The 24,408-nt window shown below is 43.2% G+C and overlaps 1 protein-coding gene across 2 annotated transcripts in view; it reads right to left on the reverse strand.

The window, feature by feature from the left end:
• GALNT7 (polypeptide N-acetylgalactosaminyltransferase 7) overlaps positions 1-24,408 on the reverse strand; it is a 59,284-nt gene that overhangs the window by 16,211 nt on the left and 18,665 nt on the right. For both annotated transcript variants that reach the window (XM_088533043.1, XM_088533044.1), the window contains exons 2-3: positions 18,140-18,597; positions 3,526-3,692 (exon numbers count right to left, since the gene is read on the reverse strand). In XM_088533043.1, the coding sequence (XP_088389169.1) occupies positions 3,526-3,692; positions 18,140-18,597 (625 nt within the window). The remainder of the gene's footprint in view (positions 1-3,525; positions 3,693-18,139; positions 18,598-24,408) is intronic.

Below are 24,408 nucleotides of genomic sequence, written 5' to 3' on the forward strand. Positions count from 1 at the left end.
GCATTACAGTGGGAATCAGGGTTTTTAAAAAGATGCTTCCTTTTTTTTCCAAAAGATCCTAGGCATGAAAGATTAAAACTAAAGAGATGTGGGAACTGCTTCTCTTCTCCTATTCTTAAGAAATCCATAAAGGTGATATATTACATACCAAGTGCTTGAGAAAATATAATGTCACAAATCCTCATGACCATCCCTGCTGTATCCTCCACACAGCTAACACTCATGACGAGGTAGGAAAAGAAAGTCCACATGTGGCCACACTGATACTGGGATAGGAATTTGGGATTCTAACATATATTAATGCAGAATTTTGCATTCAGTTATTAGAATTGGCTTAATTTAAAGAGCTTGGCAGCATCTTGTTACTGTCCTCTCTATATTTTGACCAAAAAGTCATTCTGCAAAATATCCCTGCTCCCCAAATTTACACAAAGAATTATAATGAGAATAACATTTCCCAAACATTCCAACTGTTTCTCCCTGTAAGTTACAATACAGATAAACTGATAGATGCAGTTACATGCAACTCTTCCAGTGAATCAGGATTTCTCCTAAAGGACCCACCATGCTCTCTGTGACCTTTTATTTTTAATCCAGCATGCAGGGGCACTTCCAACAGCTAGGCTTTGGTTTAACTGCAGGTCCCTAGAGCAAAAAGGGACGAAGCAGAAAGGAAGAGGGACACCAAGCGCGTGCCTGGCTCAGCATCTGCCTCGTGCAGCCGGGCGGTCTCAGGGCGCAGCCCCCACGGCAGCTACCGGTGCCAACCTTCCTCCGCAGACACCCGTGATGACTCTCAAGACAGGTATGAAGCCTCCGTCTGCTCTATCAGATATCCCGGCTGCAAAAGCAAACAGCCACCAGCAGCTCTGCTATGATTAAGCACGTTTGCGTTTCGCAGCTCCCTCCTAACGGCTGGAGATCTCCTCGCACCGCCTCTGCGGGCGGGAAGGAGCGGAGCGAGATCCTACACGAGATCCACGTTCGTTTTTTTGATCTAGGACGCAACCCGAGTTATGGGAATTACGTTAATTATGTTTACCGAGCAACAGCCTCGAGCACTGTAAGGAACATGAGAGCGAGCCGGAGCGGTTGCACAGCGAGGTGTTGAGCGCTGTTCCAGCCCGTGCTTGCCTGACAGCTGCTCATACACATGAGCAAACTTGGTCCCGCGCTGCTGTACTGAATTTTGGGCCTTCGGAAAGTTGCTGGGGAAAACTACGTGTGGGAAAAATAAACATAAGGGCTTGCTGGATGTTAGTTCCAGGCTAGTTGTATCTGCTAACTATTCACATACGAGCAGGGAACGTAAGTAAAGTTCTGTATTTCCAACTAAGTTTCTTGAAAAATTATATGCTTCTGTAACAATATTTGTATTTGGGAAACCTGTTTTATTATGTCAATTATTATGCCAGACTCACTCATTCCATGAATCACATATATGTATTTTCTTCTGCAAAACTGAGTCCAATCATTAGTAAAACTCTAGTAATATTCCTAGAGACCATCAGTGTTGTAGTTATTTTATATTGCTAATTCAGTCAGTCCTTGAACAGCCCCAAAGAAAAGCTGTGATCCCAGCTGAAAAAGAAAAATACAGTATACGTCTGCTGACTGAATTATTAAAATTATATCCCTTAGGAGAGAAGATATTTTTGTTTTATAGCATGTGCGTATATCCGAGCCAAATTCTCAAAGGCTGTAAAAGGATATAGGAGACCATTATGCAGGATTCGGTGTCTATATTACAAAACAGATGTACTGAAGTTTACAATACAGGTAACTTTTTCTCTCCCATAAAAACAAACAGAAAACATCACCTACTTATTTCAAGGCATGATGTAAAGATTAACACATATTAAGTATTTTTAACACCGATTTGTATCCAAAAAGGCCAGTCCTGCCCATGGGATGAGTTGAGCTTCAAGTTCCTTGCTGATATACCAGCAGAAAACAACAACTCCAAGGAGGCAGGGACTGGGAGAAGCCCTGATTGCTTGATAAAACGGAGAGTTTCAGAGTCATCATCTCTCCATGCCACTGCCCAACTCAGCTATTGTAAAAACAAAGAGGAGGGCAGAGAGAGTGTATCCTCTGCTCCCTGACCAGCTCAAACTTGCCCGTGCTCCTAAAAGCCTCCCCTTGCTCACGGTCCTTGTCACCTCAAGGAGGCCGTCAGCAGTGTGTGTCACAGGCCCTGCCGAAGGTGCTACCCACCCTGCAAAGCCAGGGGCACAGCAGCCAGGGACCTGCAAAGGCAACGACCTGAAACCACGATTCACGTCACGACAGAGCTACTGAGGAGCTTTCACCTCAGATTTGCACCTCCTGCAGATCTTTACCCTACAGAAAGGGTTTCTCAGTACTTCTTCGGTTTGCTATTATCTTGCTACCTGAAAGCCTCCCAAGTTTTACGAATTCATTCCCATAAACCTGCAGATGAAGCAGAAATACTGTTGCTGCCAAGTCAGTCAAGGGGCAAAGAAATTAGATACTTTGAGTGAGAGAAAAAGGCAAAGGCAGTAACTGATGTGTCAGTGGTGTCTTGGCGACAAGAATGCACTCCCTGTGTCTACAGGTGTTCTTATTTATGTCTACTCCTTTTCTCTAAGGACATCTATTACAGAACTATGCCGCAATAAAATCTGGTAAAAAAAAAAAAAAAATGAGCCCTGCACTAGTTAATACATTATTCTGAAATTTGTTCAAAGCTTTCAAAGCAGGCATCAGACTGATATCCACTGTATCAATCTTACACTGGTGTCTCTATTCTTTTTCATTCTTCTATCCTCATGCATTAATTCTGAAGATAACGAAGATAACACCACTAAAGTCAGAGCTTGTTTGCACTTAAAAGATCATACATAAGCACATACATTGTAAATATATACCAAGACCAGAATATATATTGTAAGGGAAGAAGAAAATCTCTGCACTTGTGAAAACTTTGAAATACATACGTCGAAGAAAGGAAGAAATTAAAATGCACTTAAAGGTATCCCCTTCACCTCAAAATAAGGAACAGCAACAAATTCAACACATTTAAAGATCATGTTTAAAATAAAAGATAACGAAAATGAATAATTCAACAGCCTTAGATACATTTCTGTTACAGTAAAAACAGAAATGAAGATTCCTCTACGGAATGAAAAGAAAAAATATATATTCCTAATAGGCTTATCATAACCTCCTTCAAATTTGTTCATTTTGACAAGAGCAAAGAACGGAGCAATTTAACACAGCTTTGCAATATACAGTGCTCCGTAACGGTGGAAGAGCAGCCACCACAAATTCTGTGCTTCAAAGACTTGAATACACATAAAGGATTGCCCCCACTACAAGCAATTCAATGGAAAGGAGCTCACCTGCCACTGAAAATTGAAATGACTATGGAGAATTAACTTACTTTTCTTGCATAGTCAACTCAAGCCATGACAGGTAATAAGACAGAAGCAAAAAATAGATTTTTTTTTAGAAGTTGGTATTTCCTTTTCTACACATGGTGTGTTAATATGCCAAACATACCTTTGTTGCTAAAATCATCAATCAGCACAATTTCTGCTAGGTATTTCCTTGGTGTTCTCTTGATGACACTGTGAACTGTCCTCATGAGCGTGGACCATCCCTCATTATGAAAGACAATGACAACACTGGAGGTGAGCAGGTTCTCGTCATAATGCCAGTATTTGCACCTGCAAAAATATTTTTCTTGATCAGTTTCGATATCAGGCTTACAGAACTGTTCAATAACACGTTCGCACGAATGAAATCTGCTCGGGTGGCTGTACTTCAAATTAAGGGAAAACAAGCTAGGAAATGCACACCTTAATGCATCTTAAGTGCATCGCATAGACGCACAAGGCCCAAGCAGCTTCCAGGCAGTGAGCCTTTTTACCTCCCAAAAGAGGTGGGACGCAGCAGGGAGCAGCGAGCGCTGCCCCAGCCGCTTCCAGACCGCTCCGTGCTTCCTCCTGCACGCTGCCACCACCCCCCGTGGCTCGGCACTGCCAGGGAAAGCGGAGGAAAGTCCAGCAAAATCAGCGACATCCCCTTTGGAACACAACGTTTCGCTCTGGGGATAGACTGCACGGTCAGTCACGGCCCTCAAACAGAAACGGCGCAGAATACTCAGAAGGAATATGACACATTTGACACTGAAAGGCCACGGGATTAAGAAAAGGCCAAGAATTTAGAGTTCATTTGAAACTGTAATGTCTATTTAAAATTTGCTAATAAACGCTATCACAATAATAAACGACACGCATTTTAATCAGCATGAAGTTTCTTTTCCCTTACCAACGCCTAGAATGGATATTCAGGCAGCAGGCTCAGTGAAGCACGTGGCTGGTTACAGTAGGAATCTTGCATTTCCTCGCTAGCATGACAAATCACAGTTGGCATCAACCTAACTTACAACACGGACTAGCATCGAGGAGGCAGTGACACAGGAAGCGCGACTCTTTCCTCTGTTTATTCCTATTAAGCCCTTCAACTTAAACAGCTGCCCTGGCGGCTTCCAACTTTGTGCGCCATGGAAAAGCACTTTTATAGCCACTTAAAGCATTTTGCTTTTCGATTCCGCCATGCTGCTCTTTATTTATTTATTTTTTAACTCTTAAGGAAATACAGAATCCATCTCGTGCTCCCATTTTCATGCCGCTGATCACTATACAGGGAAGACAGCTCCAGACCTCCTCTCATGTATCCTGCGAGCACCGTCTCTCTCCCCGAATCCTTTCTATTTTTGCTATCAGTGCTATACAGGCAGCTCTCTGTATCACTAGAGCCAAATACTCCATGCAAGGACATGTCATTAAACACACAGAGTGGCATAATCACTTCCTCCTTTTGTTTCTCTCTACGTATCCTCATACTTGGCTTGTTTTTCTGTCCACTGATGCATACTAGTTTTTCACACAAAGCATCCATTGAATCCTCCCCTCGCTCCCCTTCTGAGAAATTACAGATGATTTAGACACAAATAATATGAGTAATTCAATCCACACTTTCCAATATATAAATCATTGTTATCAGCAATACATTTGATTTGCAATTGTAATGCCTATTTACCCAATTATGCACCTAAGTAGAACAAAACAGTCTCCCCACAGGTAAAACCAGCAGTTTGTTACCTGGAAATTTTTACCATCCTATCACTCGCCCTGACACAGACATTTGCAGATACTCAGACTTCCACACTCATATTTTTGTCTGTGCAACAAAGAGCTTAAGTGCAAAGAATCACTCTTGTGTTTGGAAAGAAAAATTCTGAAGTTTAGTTCTGAAACTGAAATCAAACCATACATACAGAAGAGTAACAGAGCTTATGTATTTAAACAGCACATCTTTGGTCAAGAAGGAAGATTTCCACTTATTATAAGAAAACATTATCAATTCTTTACCTACTGGGGGAGAAAAATGGTAGAAACATACCATTAATTTTGATCCTGCATAAAATGAAAGTTAGAGAATCAGAAAGCACTATAGCTAGGACTTAACTCATGATAAGGCCTTTTCTTATTCATGCCTGACGCAAGCAAGCTCTGAAGTGGCATGGTCTCTAAAAGCATGGTTTGCTGACGCTAAAATCCCCCATCTCAACTGCTTTTATGCCTTAACTTGCCCATCCTATTTATAAACTGTGGGCACACAAGCGCTGGGCTGACTTTTTAAACTGCAGGATTCAGGTCACTAATGCGTTCCTTTCATAAATCCTTCTCAAAAGATTCTGATGATTTCAAATTGTAATACTTCAGTTTCCAGCACGAGCACTTAAGCCGCTCAGCTCTGCAGGGATGAGAGGCGTTTGCTATCTAGGTGCGTCACGTCGGTTCTGAGGAAATTTTTTCCATTGTGTTTTTAGCAGGAGATTAAAGACAGAACTGTCTCCTGCTTTATATACGTATATATTCCTGTGGGTTAAGTTTGATGATTTAGTTATATTAGAGTGCATGATAAAGAGGTGCTTTCATGCCAAACTGGAACACGAGCTGAAGGCCAGTGAAAAGCTCCACGGAAGGGTGGCAGAAAAGTCACAGCACTTTTGCCCCTTGGAGAAGGCAGTATCTGGCACAGGGTGCATCGTGCTGCTGCCCTCCAGCACCCCAAGTCTACACAAGGAGCTTTTTTGCTCTCCATTTAAAAAGACAAGGGTTACACTCCAAATGGACAATTTTTTTTGCATTTCAACAGATAAAAGAAACAAAGCAAACACTACGAGGCACAACATCGTGCTTATTTTATCCTCTCCTTGTAGATAAGTAATGTTTAGGAATAAAACGGTTAACAGCATAAGAACAAAAAGATACTAAGTAGCTTAACATAATTAGAAAAACCCCAGCTGATTACAAAAGCTTGAATAATACAAAACATCTGTTTGCAATTTAAAAGCAATTTTAAAGCATTTTTGCTCTGTATTTAATACACTCTTTAAAGCATAAAAATAGAGGCCTAGATGGTTTTTCTGCTGCACATCCAACTTAATTCCTGCAGACCTGTCAGCACATTTTACTTTTTGAACTTGAAAAATCATGTCTGGCTAAATGTGCCACTTGCAAGCCATAATAACACTGCATTTATACTTCTAGTAAGATCATAATTTTAGCCTTTTCCAGAGATTTGATTTCACTTCTTGGACAGTCACCACAGTGACTCATTATCAGGCCCATAAGCAGTACCAGACTGCAGTAACTTGCACATACAATCTCGTCTCCTGGCTTGCATTGAGAATTGGAGGTTTGAAACCTAGCAGTAACTCTAAATATATGCTGCTTATGTGAGTTGTAGTCTCTGTGGCAATTTTTCCAAGATATATGAACTTTATTCAATTCGTTGGGTGCCAAAACCAGGAGTCTCTATTCTCTCTTTTCCTTCAAATCCAGGGAAAAGAAGTCAGGAAGAACCTGTTGTGGAGCAGCAGTGACATCCAGTGGTTGGTGAAACAAATACCAGGTAACCTCACATGCGTGTCCCTTGTATTTGAAGCTGCCTTCAACCCTACCTGCTTACCTATAATCTTTAAGAGTCCTGAAAGCAAAATAAGAAGCCTAAAGTTTGCAGACCATCAGGATTCGGTTTGGAATGACAGGATCTAGTAGGTACCACAGTCCAGTGACCATACAGTTATTTAAAACTGGCACGGGGCAAAAGTTTCACAGTATGAAGGGGACTGTGACAAAAAGGATTTAATGACTTTCCAACCTCTAACTTCATCCTCCAGACCCACAGACTGCAGCACGGTTCCCTTTCAGATGTAACCTGCAGGACAACAATCGTGGCCATATGTGAGCCCAAGGAGTGAAAATAAGCCTTAAAAAGCAATAAGAAAAAAACACAAATAGATATCTGTATATTAAGAATTATTATCAGTACAGCTGGGAGCATGTTGCAAGGGCTGCGCAGGAAGGAGAGCAGCATCCGTAGGCTGACCCTGTCACTAGACACACACTTCCCGATCCCGTAACCACTCCAGGCCTGAGGCAAGAGCGAGCTGACACACGTGCATCTGCAGAAGAGCTGATCCTAAGCAAAATAACATAAATATAAAACATTCCTTCCCTCGGCCAGCTCATGAGAACACGGTGCTCCCAGGGATGGTGCCACAGCAGGGTCCCTTCCCGGGATCACCGCTGAAACGGCGCCGCGGTCGCTGCAGAGCGCCCAGAACGCTCCGCCGAGCCGCCAGCGACGCGGACGGGAGCTCCCCGCGCCCGAGGAGGCCCCTGCGCGTGCGGCTGCAGCAGCCGGGCGGGAGCCCGCGTACAGGCCTTGCTCCTGCCGACCTCCTGCAGGCCCCAAGGCCGCCCACGGCCCCCGACTGCCCGGCCTGCCCGTGGCAGCCGCCTGCGGCACACGGGGCTCGAGCGAGGCCGGGCTCCTGCAGGGCTCAAGCCAGGCCGAGCTCGGGGCCGCTGCTGGGGCTGCTGCTTGGGCCGCGCTCGGCCGCCACGCAGCGAGGCGGGAGCGGAGAGGCAGCACCACGAGGGCCGCCGAGGCGAGGCAGCCCTCCTCACACACACTAGCACTCGGAAGGCAACCTGAGATCTTGAGCTCAAGCATTTGCCGTATAACCCTGAACTCTGAATTCCCAGCCATGCAAGCACCCGAATGCTGGGGAACGGCAGAACAGCGCGCGGCCTCGACCGGCTGTCACTGTTGGGCTGGGTTCCTCGGGCTGCACGCCCGGCCTGCGCTTACCAAGGGCTCAGCACGTCCCTCTCTGGACGTTATCTCCGATACCGAAGCACTAAACGTGCACACTTGGACCAAAACGTCGCAGCTCACATCTCTCCGAGACAGCAGGTTGCTGTCATCGCCACCAAATTCCTGTGACTGCTCCGGGAGATCAATCCTAAGCAGTGCTAATCAGCACCGCATCAAGCTGAGCCCTGCACCAGGAGAAAGCTGGAGCTCTCCATCCAGCATTTATATTACCAAGTCTTCCTGCATGTGTAATTAAGACATTAAAATGATAAGTTCTCCTCTGCATTAATATAGAACTGTTCACAATTTTAAACTGCATTTTAACTTGTACTTCATGTTTATAGTGGTTTGAGATTATGCAGCACCTGCTCATAATTGCTTGGCAGGGCTTGTATTTTTCTCACACTTCGAGCAGCTCTAACAGAGCTTAAAAAAATCCTCTGAAAATATTGATGAGCTGCTAAGACCTCAGTGTCTATGGCAATTCTTGTCATTTCTCCCACAAGGTAAGTCCTGCTGAAGAAGTTATTTGTCTATGTACAACTCAGGAGTCCTAGACGTGCATAACTGGATTTAACAACCACCGACAGGTTTTACCTAATACAAGAAACAAAAGGCCACAAAGAACCTCTTGGGGCAGCCGGTTCAGTCCCCAGGAAATATCTAATACTTCTGCTATGCCTTGCTCATCAGATATTAAACCCTGAGGTTCCTGTCCATGCTCAGTACTGAGTTACACTTTATACAAGGTACATTTATTTAAATGCTTTAACATAACAAGCCCTGGCAACAGAAACATGAGAGAGCATAAGTTATTTCAATTTTTTTCTTTTTTTTTTTGGTTTTGCATTCAGATTACAATGCATTCGACAGGCTGCTTCCGCCACTTATCCCAGCGCGTAAGAGCAAGGACTGCGGTTGGAAGGTCACATGGAACAACAGGAAAGGCCCCATCCTCCCGCTCCCTCCGCACTGCTCCAAAGTCAAGGCCGAAGGGAGGGCTCGGATATACGGTGCCATCCATGTTTTTGGAATAGGGAGCTCTGCTTAGAGCTCGCTGACTGCATTTTAAGCACTTTTTCTCCCGCCAGGAGCCTTGCCAACGGCCAGGCTGCCGATAACGTGCAGCCAAAACCCTCACCTTCTTCATTTAGCCTGACCACCACGGTTCGTCCGACCTCAACCGTGGGCCCGTGGGAAGCTCGCAAAGATTGACACGCAGTCTGCAAAAACTGGGTTTGCTACTCACAGAACTGCTACGGAGCGCTGCAATGCTCGACTAAAAGGTTTTCCCCAAGGAACCATGTGAAATGGAACCAAGGCCCTAAAGCTCCATTTCCAAGGACACAGATAAGCTTTCAGTAATTACTGTTGGTATTTCATATAGCGGTACCAAATATGTAATTTGTACAGTGCTATAATTAAGCAATTAATCACAATCCTGAAGAAAGCAGGCCCCACTCGAGAGCTTTTCTAAGGAATCTCCTTAGTGATTGACTGGACAACTAACTGCTGCAGAGAAGATAGGAAATTCATGTTATTCACCCAGCATAAAAACAACATCCTCTTCTAATAAGCAGCCAAGATTAATCTGCCTTACTCAGTATGTTGAGTAATTGTTTATAACTAAAGACTTCAAGCCCAGCAATAAAAACTTGATACTGCGGTTTGGCATCTTCAATAACACTTGGACCAACTGAAGGGCAGTCTTCACTAAACTTCAACAGAAAAAATAACTTACTAACACACAGCTATCCCCAGATGCATATGTTTATTTAAACAAACTCAGAGGTCTATTTTTTAATGGTCTCCTCAGTTTATAGTGAAAGAGAGAGAAAAAAAAACTTCAAAATTATATTTATAATTTTAACAACAAGCCAATTCTCATTCACTTTGGATTTGACTATCAAAATATCATTTTATAAAAATGCTGGGAGGCATTACAAGGCTTTCACAGCCTGGTAATGAATTACTGCTTCTGGATCAGGCTAGCCGTAAAAAACATAACTACAGTTTTTCCAACAACAGTAAGATTTGGTACAGCCTATTATTTAAAAATAAGGTAACATTTTATTTTTAGTGAAACTGTGCATGACTCCCTAAGATAAGCAGCTGACATTTCAAAAGTAAAACTTGTAACACATAAACAAGACTAAAAGAACAAATGTCCAAAAATACCTTTCTATGCACAAGGGACATTGTACTCAAGCAAGGAAGAGTTATTTTTTCAGATTTTTCAACAGAAGCTTATCACCAGTAGTTTTTTTAAAATAAAATGTTTATCTATGATAACAGATCCAATTATTCAAGTATGAACATGAACGGTCCAGAGGACACACCCTGTAACAGCTGAAATGGCATTAAAAGAGAAAACTGAAAGCGGATAATCCATGCAAGGGAATAAAACGCACACACAAACACACAAAAAAAAACGTATTAAAATATTTGTTTTGCTGTTATCAGATTGACATATGTGTGTGGGTGATGCACCCAGAAGTCTGGATCGTGCTGGTATTAGATATTACATAGACTGCAGCTATCTAATATAAAATTACTCTCCATGCCCTTCCACCAGGACAACCGTACCTCACATCCTGCCATGAAAATGAAGCCGGTAGCAGGTTACGCCACAGAAGAGCAGCAAAATACCTAGGGGCAGTTCTCAGCTTTTAAGCAGCAGCTTCTGAGATGTAGCTCTTGCCAGGAACCTGCACTGGAAACGTGGTGGTCTGACTGGTGCAGCCTATTTTAATCTGGCTGCAGCCTGGTGGGCCGGGTTATCTGCAATGCAGCCAACACCACATACACACTGAAAAAATCTCAGTACCAGGTTCATGGGGCTCATGGCATAAACATTTGTAAAGAGCCAGCGTGTTTCCCCTCCCAGTAAAACTAGTCTGAACAAAATTCTCACAACATCCATCAAAACAAGCTGTCAAATCTGGCACAAAAAAAGAAATCAAAATATTAAAACCCTCGGGTCAATAAAAGTAGCTTGCAAGCAAATCTTTGATAGGGTGAATAACAGCAACATATCAAGTTTCAGCAAAACATGCTGAGTACTGATCCTTTCTTACAGTCTCCACCGTTAATGACCCTGGAATAACATTTGAGCAACAGGATGAACATCCCTGGCTTAAGGGCTCTGAGATCACGTAATTTAGTTAACAGGACAGACAGGGCGTTTCACAGCACATCACTTAAAGTATATTTTAAGAGAAAGCTTCCTGGCTTAAATTTCAATCCTGGGTGCAATATGAAGCAAACGAATGATCTAAGCCCAGCAAAACACACACATGAAGAGAAAAGAGGTGGAGGGGGGCTGTTCTCAAATAGCAGATTTCTAAAAGAAATCAGGAAAGGTAGAAGCAGGTAGAGAGAAGAGAGAAATATTCCTTGAGCAAATGCAGACAGAATGCAGGAAGACCGAGTGCAGGCGGAGCTGCAATCGGCAAAAGATGGAAAGAGCAACAAGAAGGTTTAGGGATAAACATGGGTTCATCGCTGAATGAGCTGGGGGCTGCTCTCAGCACAGAGAAAGGACCCAGATACTCAGCATCTTATTTCCCCCCGCCTTTCCCGGCTCCCAAGTCCCCTGTGGCCCGTGGCCAAGTCTATGGAAGTGAAGCAACATCCGACACCCCGTGGAGGGGCCTGCACTGGGCCACACAACAGGCCAGGATGCCCCAGCCCGCGGCGGGGACGCGTCGGGCTGCACCTGAGGTGCTGAGCGAGCTCGCTGATGAGGTCCATGGCTATCGTTTTGGGACAGGTCTTGGTGCTCGAGGGAGGTTCCTGAAGCCTGGAAAAGGCAAATACAACACCAAACTTCAGGAGGGGCAAGAGGGAGGATTCAGGGAAAGAGAGGCCTGCCAGCCTACCACAGTCCCTGGAAAGATTACAGGGCAAATCCTGGTGGGATACGCTCTGGTGTCCCAAGCACACAAGGGACAAGAAGGTGAGTGGGAAGGGCCGGCACGGTTTGCCGAAGGCCACGCAACACCTCCATGAAGCCCCTGTCTCCAGAGGGCACCTGCTCCCCGGCAGCACAGTGTGACGGAGAGCCCTGGAGCGCAGCGCCGTTCGGGAGCATCAACACCGGCGCTGCGCACCCCAGAGCCGGGGGACTACGCACAGCCGCTTCTCCTGAGGTAACGGTGTCGCAGAACTAACGCCTCCCAGGGGAACCGAAGGCTGATCTTATACAGCCCTGATCTGATGCGAGGGTTACTATGGCCTTCACGCAGGCAATCGGACTTCTAAAATCAACAAGCACTTCATGTATGCGCATGTTTTAACTCCGCGGGATCGGGGGCTGATCTCACAACAGCAGGTCTCTCGGGTTGTGCTCCCACCCCCTGCTCCAAACGCCGCAGCCTCTTTGCCCACCGCTGTGCCCGTCGTGTCATTCCTTCAGCTTCACCGTAGGAAAGGTGGATTGGAAGAAGTGCAACAGGGGCCTGGCCCAAGGACTTGGTCAGCATCGCACATCCCGAGCCACAAGGTGGAGGGGGGCACTGACAAGTTATTTACTGTTTCCAGATGGAAATAGGGAGAGAATATTTGGATTTACTGAATTACTAGGTGGAGAAAAGACAAATAAATAAAAAGGAAGAAGACCTTCGGCACCTGAGGAAATAGTATAGAATAGCATACTTTAAATTCATTGGTACCTGGGGAAATCTGGGGAGTTAATTAGCTTTATCCAGGAAGGACGCCTTCTCTAAAATAAATTAGAAGCAGATTACTGCAGCTAAAATCCTGCAGGAACCTTTCAGCCCGCAGGGAAGGACGGGAGTCACGGACACAACTGAGCAGAAGCGCTGCCCGTGCAACCAGGGCGATGGCAGTGGCCGTGGTGCCTGCAGAGAAATCAAAGCACTCGAGCACCGTGACCTCAGGAGTGGGAGAAAACACAAACCGTGCTCCAAAGACGATGCTTTAGGCGCCACTAGTTAGTGCTTCCAGGGAGAAACGAGCTGGGAACTCACAGGAGAAGAAACAAGCTTGTCAGTCCTCTGCACTAGGTGGAACTCGGTTGAGGATGTAACTACTCAGGGGACGTCCCGTGGCTGCAGCCACGGCACAACCAAGCTCCAACACCAAGAAGAGATGTCCTAGTAACACTTCCTTTTGAAAGGAGGAACTATACAGAGAGGAGCAGGCTTAAAGGCAAAAAAGTAAGGATAAAACACTTCCAGGGAGCACAGTGCTTTGAAAGACATCATAGCAGAAACAGAGAGTGTTTACCATTAATGATTAAAAAAAAAAAAAAAAAAAAAAAGCAGCACACTATAAGTGAACTAGAAAAGCCAGCGTGATCAAAAACCAGGCACTGTTAGTAATAAAATAGACATTCTTTACACACACTGGGTGATGTTCAAAAAAGGAAAATAAAAATGAGTACTAATTCAGGCAAACTGAACGTAAATAATAAGGTAGATGAAAAAGAGAGCTTGAGAAATAATGTACTGAAGTATAAAAGCTGCTATTGAAATGGTTTTAAACATCACAAGTAGGACACCTGCCAGAAAGTCTGCTGGGCTGACAGATGATCCAAATGGAAAAGGACCACTTCAGAGATAAAGCTACAGAAAGAAACCTAAATTAGGTATTTCCACTGAACTCATAATAATGACCAGTACCACATACCCAGGCAAGAGCATAAGAACAGAGCAAGCAAACAGCAATACTTCCCCAGCATTTGCTTCTATCTTCAGCTATCTAAAGCTTAGGGACTTTAATATGGATATAACAGACAGCCTCTGCACAATGGCTTTTATTGGATTTTTCTGCTATGAACAGTCTAATTGCTTTTTTTCCCCCTCATCTTATACACCCAGTATTTCTAGAAGAATGCAACACAAATTGACAAACTGTTGTGGCACATAACTACTGCTGACACCAGCCTTATTATCAAAAGAACGCAGGGAGGAAAATATGACATCAATTTTTATAAAAGGGCCTCAGGGACCCAAAAATTGCAGACTACTAAGTCTGACGTCTGTGCTGAATAGAAGCTATAACAAAGAACAGAATTAGTAAACCACAGAAATAGCTGTTGTGGAAGAGAGCCATGGTGCAGAAACCTCTTACAATCTTCTGAAGGAATCAAAAGGAATCAAGGGTGAGTCTATAACAGAGTAACTGCATTTGTAAAAGGCCTTTGACAGGTCTCTTTCCCACAGAACTTTGCTTGTAAAGAAATCAAAGTATGATGAGATAAGATGGAAGACCTTCTCTTAATAATCCCTTAATAAATAAGTACTCATTTTCTACACTGACTGGAGTCTGTGATCATAACATACAAGTATCTGTGTTGGGATCCCAGCTGTCTAACCCTTCTAGCTCATTTTTGAATAATACAAAAATAGTCTTCATAGCTGTGCTTAAAAGGGCTGTAAAAAGCTGCAGAAAGAAACCAAGGACACTAAACCAGGCAATCATTGGCAGGAGAGCTCTTCATGAGTGCAAATTTAATGTATAAGGAGTGTCAGTCATAACTTACTGTACATATTCAGTGATAGAACCTAAATATGTTATTAGCACTTGAAAATTCTTAGAGTCAACATGGACAGTTCTTTGAAGATGTTACCTCAGAACTGATCAAGGGGACAAGGAGAATGGTAGGAATGATAAGGAGAGGAATACAACCGCTTTGTGCGGATATCTGTGATATTCTCTCTGCTGGAATACTGCATCCAATCACTCTACCTCAGAGACTTTAGTAGAAATAGAAAAACCATGGGGGAAGGTGGCAAAGTCCCAGAAGTACAGGACAATTTCCAATGGGAGAGATTAAACAAACACATTTCTTGGCTTGGAAAAGCAGAAGTCATTGACTCAGGATGCCATGAATTCCAAAAGGACATGTGCACTTAAGAGGCAAGTCAGTGCACAGGAAAAGCTCCATGAAGCACCACGATCCCATTGCAACTTCTGGCTCAAGAAATGCAAGTTCTCTGGTTGTCACAGACGATTACTGACTCCATTCGTATGTGCCTTCTTCCAAACATATTGGCTGCAGCTAGAGATAACATATTGGGAGAAAAACAAACAAACAAAAAAAACAAACAAAAAAAACCACACACACACACACACACACACACACACAAAAAAAAAAAAAAAAAAAACCACAGATCTCTGGCCTCGAAAAGCTTCCTAGTTAAGTTATAGAGAAGAACATCATGCCTGAAACCAAGCTCTATGTTTTCTTCTCCCTCAAAGCAATTCTACAAGGATTTTTTCAGGAAACACACCTTGTATCTGGCAGCACTCATGGCCAGCTCAGATCTATCTTTTATTTGCCTAGAATGGAGTGCTTATCTTCAATCTAGGATCATCCACAAACCTTAACTACGTTCTTACATCAGCTATCTCTCTACACCCACCCCGATTACAAAAATAAAAAATAACAAGACAAGGGACACCATGTAAAATGCAATTTATATGAGAAATAAAAGCCTGTCATCTACCTGTATAATAATAAAAATGTCCAAAAATGGACAATATTTTCTTTCAGAAACTATGCAGAGGTTTGGGATAGGGCCTGATAAACTTGATAAAGTTGCTCCAACTTCTCTGTGACTAGAAGTAAGGTGCAAAACCAGCAGTGCTCTGATCTGAACCAGTTTCAAGTTCGCTCGGCCCCTCTGCAGAGGGCTGGAAGGCTGAAATGAGATGATGGTGTCTCAAACTTTGCACACAAATCTTTAGGTACACCTAAATGTTCTTGACTTAGTATCTAACTCAGTCGAATTCACTGTGCTGGCCGTGAAGTTGGCTTCAGCTTCAAAACAGACTGGTTGAAACACAGACAGCTCTGAGGCAAGAGTATGCACTATCAGCAAAGCACAGTAATCTCATGGTACCTGAAAAACTGCTTCAAGACGCTACCCAGCACTACCCCTCTTTCAGGGCAACGGGAGAGTTAAGGCTTTTTATGGCAGCTGAGACTGCCCAGAACCACTAGCAATGGGAAAAGCAAATGCAACAAGCAAATACAGTTGGCAATTCATCCTGGCCACGTGTCTGACTCCAAGATACAAATGTAAACGGAGCAGGATGGGATCCTCCTTTACTGGTATTTCTTCCCTCTTGCCCTCGCAGCAGGGACGAGCCCTGCGGCTCCGTGAGTTTGGAGTGGGCAGGGAGCATTCCTGCAGCACTATTTCACTCCTGCTCCGCCGCCGGGGAAGGCGCTGGACATACTTCACTGAACAAACCTGACTGCTGACACCGATGGTGTTTAAGAAACTTAACGCCTGCAGCAGAAGGCTGAGGTGATGCTAACCTGGGCTTGGATGCCTCTGAAGGAGCAACCCAGCCTCCACCTGGACATCTTCCTCAATTAGCCAAGGTTCTGGCAACCAACAAGGACCATTAGACTTTTCCTTGGCAGGATTAAACTGAATGCTAACCAGTCGTACCACACAAAAGGCTTTTGGACTTAGTGAACAGAAATTAGGGTAGATTAAATGGTAGGTCCAATCTGTTATCTGCTGGTCCTCCCAAACACCAGCTCCCTGTATCAAGGAGCGGAGCAGGACCATGAATATGTTGATGCCAGGAGCCTACAACAGTAGCAGCCACTCATAGGTTGCTTTTCCTCTCTTCTGCCTTTCCCAGGAGGCTTACGAGAGCCATAAAGCTTTAATCTATTTAGGGCAATAGAAAACACCCCAACTAATCAACGCACAAAACATTTGACAAAATATTGCCTGAGAGACTGCTTTGTTAACATAGTTCCTAGTGCTGTTTTGTTTGCTTCTTTAAAGTAGAATATTAAATAACAAAGCCTACGTTTTTTTTATTTGAGCTACTGGCTTTAAATCCCACGGAAGACACATCTGCAAATGCTCTTTGAGAGGAAACAGTGTTTTCTTCAGCTTATCTTTCCCACTCCGCTCGCTCACATAGCTGTCCCTCCTGTTCCTGAAAATATGCAAAATACTTGCTCAATTCCTTGGGAGGGGATTTCTCTCTATAACTCTCCTTTAGATCAGTAGTAAAGATAAACTCAAGAGATTACTCGAGAGAAAGCAGGCAAGAACCCTCCTTTCATATCAAAACCAGTCGAACAGTTTGCTCAGAGACCTTTCCCTGAGATTCAGCAAGGAAATTATATCACACACACACCAGCCTGAGAGCGAATCCGCCTCCAGCATGCAACTTAAAAAACTAGTAGAGGCTGCACAAATCCATTAGCAATCACACTCTCCAGGTAAACACAAGCATCTTCCCCAAATTCCCCCACCCCAACATAGCTCCCCCTCTCCAAAACCAAGTGAAAATTCATTTTGAGATGCTGGTCTTGTCTATAAGAAACCCAGTGTGAAAATGTTCGGAGGCCCCCCTGCTGCCAGCCCCAAACTCTGCCACAAGGGCAGATCTGTAGATGGACACTTCTGTCAGTGAAAGCAAATAAGCAGAGCTATTCAGGGGGAGTAACATCTTTCCTTTCAGTTCTCACTTCTTTTGAAGGTTTTTGTGTTGTAGGGTTTTCTTAAGCTCTGGGGAAAACCCCAAACCTAACCAATTAAACTGTAGCATATGAACTCTGTATGAAACAATAAAGAAAAGGCATTCTTACTCAAAAACAAACCATAAGAGGTTATAGATTAACACAGAAAATAATACAATAAAGACTGTGGTTGGACCTGGAACATCTGAATATGGGCAATTAGACACTAAAATGGATGACTTCAGAAGCAAATCAATACAGATTAAGTATTTATGAAAGGATTAACAGAACAGCATAAAGAATAATATATGGAAACATTTGGTATAGTATATTACTCTTGCTTGCCAAGACAAAGAGATCTTAGTTATGTGGTATAATTAATAATATTATTTTAAGCATCGATTAAGATCTACAGAAAGAAAATGATCAAACTGCATAAAAACAGAACTAAAATAAAACAAAAAGTCTGCTTACTCGTCTTGACGCAAGTCATTAACGCTCCGATCTAGTGAGATCATATCACTTGCCACCATATTAAACCCAAACTCTTTAATGCTGGCTTGAATGGATTCTTTGTATTCTGGTCCTAAAACATATGGCTTTGCTTCCTCTCCAGGGCCACCAACAACTCCATGAGGCTCGGGCTCTTTGGGTTCAAAATTACCAAGGATTCCAGGTCGTAAAACAGGATCTCGGTACACAAATGTCTGAGGCTTAAATGTGAGATATTGCCTCTGGATGATGTTTTGCTGATTGTTATCACCACCAGCGTGATGTTCTAGTTCATTTTTGGCCTTATTTTTTCTTCGAATGGATTCCAAGTCCACTTCCACACCTTCAACATGAGGCCAAGGTACCACGGGTTTGAACTTCTCATTTCCTAGTCCATGGTCTCCTTTGTTTGGCATGGGTTTGTTGGCTTCCTTCTCATCCTATATATACACACACAGAGAAACAGCAGGAGATCATATAAATTTATGACCTTTTATTTTATAAATCCAATATCTTAGGCAGTCAGTACTAAGAATATGTTCATTAAGAAGGAACAAGACCCTTCAAGGGTCAAAAGCCAAACTTTGTACCTAAGCCTCCTATCTGCTAGTCTGAGAACATCATTGCTACTATCTACACTTACCTGAGCGCATGGCCCTGGACACGGCAGAGGGCCCAAAGCTTTCCCACACTGCAAACACCCACGTAGGATAGGGCAACTTGAACACAGCTTGGGCAGCATCTGTTCTGCCAGGGATTTGGCACCGTATTCCCACAGAGATTTGAAGCTCACCTTGAGATCAAAGCATGGGATTTTGAAAACCTCCTGGTGTTAAGCTCAGTGACTGATGAAGTTTCTGGGGTTTCAATAAGGCTGGGTAACTAAATATATAATGCATATATATATATACACACACACGCACATATATATAAAAGAGGCTCTGAAGTCTGAGTGTAAAAGATTTCCAAGTACAACTTCCACACCCACACTCACCAAAATGTAAACTCCTTCCCTTCCCATACTCGCAAGAACATTTAATCTCAATTTACTCCTTGCAAAGAAACTAGGAAGATATTTTACACATGGATATCGTAACGCCTGAAGTCATAAATGAATCTATATCCTCAGGTTGTTACTACTGAATTAAAACCACCTCTTGCCTGCTGTTTTGAAAAAGCATCTTATTGGGTTAGTATTTGCCACCAAGAACGCCAGGATTCTAGGGCAACTGGGAAACATTGCTGAAAGTTCGGATTTCTGGCTAAAATTATCCATTAGTAAATGGGACAGGTGCTGCCTGCAGCCTGACCTAACAGTACAGACACTTCAGCAATGTCTCACACCCTATTTTCAAGCACAGAATCAAAGAAAAGATTTAGATAGCATGTAGTCATCTATTCAACCTGCTCAAAGCAAGGCTAGCTTCACAGTGAGATCAGGTTGCTCAGTCTTCTGAGGTCAAAATTTTACAATCCCCAAATTCTCTGGATAAGCTGTTTCAGGAATAAAATTTTCTGGATAAGCTTAATCAGTCTCAGTGAAAATATCTGTCCTCATACACAGCGAGAAGTTTCCCTGCCATACCTTGTCATGCTGTCCTTTCACCATGCGTCTCTCAGAAAAGGTTGTTCCCCTTTTCTCTGCAAGCTCCCCTTCCATAGCAGAAAGCTGTAATTAATTCCCCATCAAGCATTTATTCTCCTGGCAAAACAAGTCCAACTTCCCCGGCCTTTCCAGGAACATCACATACACCAGTCCCCAAAACATCTCAGCAGGTCTTTGCCAGACCCCTCTGTTTGCTAACACCTCTCTTGCAGGAGACAAGGACACAAAGCTCCATAGGGAGAACAAGATCACCTCCCTTGACTTTATGGCTTAGCTCTTGCTAATGTGGCTCCTTACACGTTGCTTCAGTGCAGGCCACGTTGCGGACACACGTTCACGTGCGTCTAAATCACACGATTCTTACTGCCGCATCACAGTATTTTCCACACATACTACCTGGTGCAATCAATTTCAGAAAAATAAGTTTCCTACAACATATACCCAAAGCAACATAAAAACAACTAGAGTCAGACTGTCTTCAATTCAAAATAATTAGTTTTATTCAAGAAACATTTTGACCTCTCTGCTTGTCGCAGTTCAGATGGGGAACATATAAGAAACACAGAGCTGCTATATTATTCTGCTGATCTTCCATCACTTTTTTTTTTTTAAAGGAACTCTGAAAAGCCCTCAGAAGAAAAGGACGGATCTGAGCACACAAAATGACACTCTTTGCAACGAGGTAAGAGGCAACCGAGTGTCTAAATAAATCCCCAGGAGGACTCGTAAAAGGAGCATCATCTTCTTTGCCACGAGAAATTAAAAGGAAGGCTTCAGCACTCAATGGTCTGAATATTGCTAACATCACTGAACACTACCATGCTTACATGTAAGATTCCCATGTAATTCCTAGCTCCAAGTGCAGTGACAGATAAAAAAAAAGCCAGCAAAACACCAGGCATCATCAGGAAGGATGCTGAAAGCAGAGGGTCATTTTGGCTGCATGAAACTGGTGCACTTGCATCTTTGCTGGTAGCTCCGCTCTGCTCTCCACATCTCAAGGGGATGCACCGGGATCAGAGAAAGGACAGAAGGGCAACCGGAATGAAAAAGGTGGTGGAGAGGCACCTTAGGACGAGACACCAGACAGGCTGGGCCTCCCATCTGGAGGTGAATGCTGAGGGAGGGCATGACTGAAGTTCACAGTTGGGAAGGAGGTGGACAATCAAACACAAAGGCACCGTCCACCTCAAATACAAGAGCTAGAGGTGCTTAACAACATCGATGCAAACGCTAAGTTGACCGGCTATGGGTTTGCCTTCCTAAAAGCTCTTACTCAGCAGCTGTGGATGCTGCAGGAGCGCAAAGGGAAGGGACCACAGCAAGGAGCAGGTTTGAACCCACGTCCTAGTGCCTGTCAGAGGGCTGTGTCACCGGTCTGACATGGGCAGGAACTTCTTACATTCTTGGTTTAAGATTATTTATCCTCTCATGGCACTTCCATCACCTATAAAGCAGCAGTTACGAGACGAAGCATAAAGCTGCCCAAACTAATTCCCCATTTATGTGGCTCTCATCAGAGCTATGACCTAGCTCGTGTGAATCCAGCCTCGTTGCAGCTGCTTGGTACAGTCTGCACTGCAGCACGTTCATGTCCTGCTCCCTCTAAGACACAATGCTCTTCATTTTTGTAGACTTGGAGAAGTGCTGAATAGAACACAAAAAAATTACAGAGTCACCCCTATATCCAGTCACTTCTTCCCTCCAGTTTCTATGTACCTACGAAAAATATGACTGAGGGCATTGTTATGGACATTTAATGATGTTTTCAATGACAAAGGGCAGTCTTGACTGAGGCACAGGATTTCCCTGATACTGGCCAGAGAAAACTTCGGGTCAAGCCACACGCAAATAAACTACTTAGGCTATATAAACTTTCTATATAAATATATACATAAATATATATATATATATAATATAAACTCCCATGTCCTGGCTGGAAACTTCTGGAGGCTCTCCTGTATAAATGAGAACTATTCATAATTAAAAAAAGGGAAAAAAAAAAGACTTAACCATATACATCCAAAAATTGAAATCATTTTTAACCACTGTCTCACTGCTCAAGTTTGACACAGACAGAATTCCATGAGATCTTCATGGCACACAACAGCAACAAACTGTTTACATACAGCAACCCCAAAAGATGCATTTTTTTTTCCCCCCACAGAACATTGGGTATTTGCATAGTTTCTATAGGGTCAAATTTAAGACTTCCTACCATGTTTTCTAGTTTCAGCTCAGTGCACATTTCATTACCTTTTAGACATTCTTTTTCTCTCTTTAGAAGAATCAGGCATGAGTCACTGCAATGGGCATTTCAGCAACGTGGAAGTGATGTAAATTCAGTCAGCTCCTCGCTTTTGTGAAAAAAAAGGGCTATTTGATTTCATTTTTTGCATGTTAAGTTCTCCTTGCAAAAGCAGCAAGGGGTGGGATAATGAGATTGGGATATGGCTTTATGGGATAAGGAATAAAGGGATATGTTTCCCTCTGCAAAAAATATTTCTAACTTATAAAAAGTGAGGAGAAAAAAAAAGGGAGGTGCCTTCAAAAGGCTGCTACACTGGTCAACTAACATGTGGGTTTGCACTGTAGCTGGCAATAGAACTGAAAACATTAAGGCTACGTAATCTGCTTTTCTTAAGTAAATCAGCTCAAAACCAGCAACTCCCTAAAAAAACCTATGAAATAACGTCTGAGGCACAAACTGATGTTAAAAAATGGGGAGGAAGGTTGTTAAATTTATAAGAGAGAAGATTCTTATACTGAAAAGAAGCTTGCTAATTCAGAGGGATGTCTATAAAAGCAAGTTGCTTATCTGGACAAAAATCTGTGATGCATAAAAACTGGAAGAGGAATAATTAAGCAGCAGCCAGTGGTACACTCATTATCCAAGGATGCAAAATGAAAATTTTATTAAAAAAACCTTCTGCTTTTAGAATATAAGTATTCGTATATTGCTAATTAAAGACAGATGCCAAGCACTACTTCCACTCTATATTCCATGTGGAAAACTATAAAAACCTGATAGAGTTTGATATTTTAGTAACTGAGGAAGCTAATCCTGGTGCAGTTCCATTTTCTTCAGTCTAGTCACTGCCTTTAATAACTCTTGGTGCAGATAATAGCTATCTGCACCACTCCTCTTACCATGGCAGGCAAATACAGACAATACGTGTTCTTATGCCATAAGGAAAAGATCAAAGATTTTTTAACTGAGGACAAACCAACAGTTCTCCAAGTTCCCCGTCTTCTAGGGACGGTCTTCTATACTATTGGTTTTAAAGGCAAAGTATAAAAAAAAAAAAATCAAGAATTGGGAACAGAGACTGTTACAAGTATGGCGACAGAGACCAGGCAGTTATCAATTTATCATCTGGTACATTTGAAAGGATTTTGATATATTTAAAGTATATTATATCCAGAACATCCCTTGTAACCACTGCAAATCCTTGGGCAAACACAGCCAAGTGTTCCAGCACAAGAAGGTCCATTTTACGCCCCATAAGCAGCCCTGCCTGCAAGTCAAACTTTGCCAAACCTTCCATGACACAAATCCGCCACAATGCAAGGGCAAGTCCGGGCAGATTTTGGGCCACGAGGGCTCTTTTGATGGCTCTAAGGAGCAGCAGTCGAGCTATCTCCCTTGAAAGGGGCATTTGCTGCCACAGTATCCGAGCAAAACTCACTGTCTCTTTCGCTTTATCTTCTCCCGGGATGTTTCAGAGCAGCTCCAAAGGTGTCAGAGCAGGCGCTCCTGCTTTCGACAGGAAGTTAATGCTAAAACTTGGGAAGCCTCAGACATGAGCAGTCATGAATAACTGCAGAAACTTAAGTGAGAGAAGTACAATTTTACAAGTTCCTACTTCCTAAATTAAAGATAATCTTTGACATTTAAAACTACATGCTTATGAAAACAGCAGATTGCTAAAACACTGTATTTTCACACCTTGTAATTACCCAAGTGAAGAAAACTTGCTGTTAAAGGTACTTGTCAGCAACATTCCCAGGAGAACAAGTCCATAAGCTATGCTTACACCCAGCTGCTCTCCATTTTGATGGATATACTGAAAACATGCAAGTCCTTATACAGCTAAGGACATCTGCCCACAGTTGATTTTTGTCCTGCTAAACAAATATTCTAGGGAGAACAAGTAGTGCTTACGACATGGAGTACATGGATGTACAACACTGGAGCCACTCAAAAGCCACATCAAGAGATCTTCAAAAAAAATTAAAAGAACCTTAAGCCTGCCACTAGGTAAAGGATCTAACCAGGCAAGTATTAGGTAGATACATACATATATATGTATATACACACACAATTATTGAGTTCATTAAGAAATATTACACAGCTCAGAAGCCCAACTAAGGTGCAAGGACTACAAGCAGCCTTGTAGAAAACTGTGTTCAGCCCCAGTTTTGTTCCCAGCTGCATCTGAGGGATAAGAAAATGAAGTTACAAAGCTTGTTTCCTGAAGTGGGGCCTCTTCCATCCCTGCCACGGGCTGACCCTCACAGCGCCCACCGGGCTGGTGGCTACATGGTGCACGGCTCTTATCCCGGCGTGTCCCTCCTGGAGCCTCGCTGCCCTTTTCCCTTTAGTTCCCAGGGGTCCTCAGGAGGAGACAGAGGCAATAGCAGT

Source organism: Tinamus guttatus, unplaced genomic scaffold (genome assembly GCF_059628265.1).
Source record: "Tinamus guttatus ecotype Peru unplaced genomic scaffold, ASM5962826v1 Tinamus_guttatus_pri_ptg000476l, whole genome shotgun sequence".
Lineage (NCBI taxonomy): Eukaryota > Metazoa > Chordata > Aves > Tinamiformes > Tinamidae > Tinamus > Tinamus guttatus.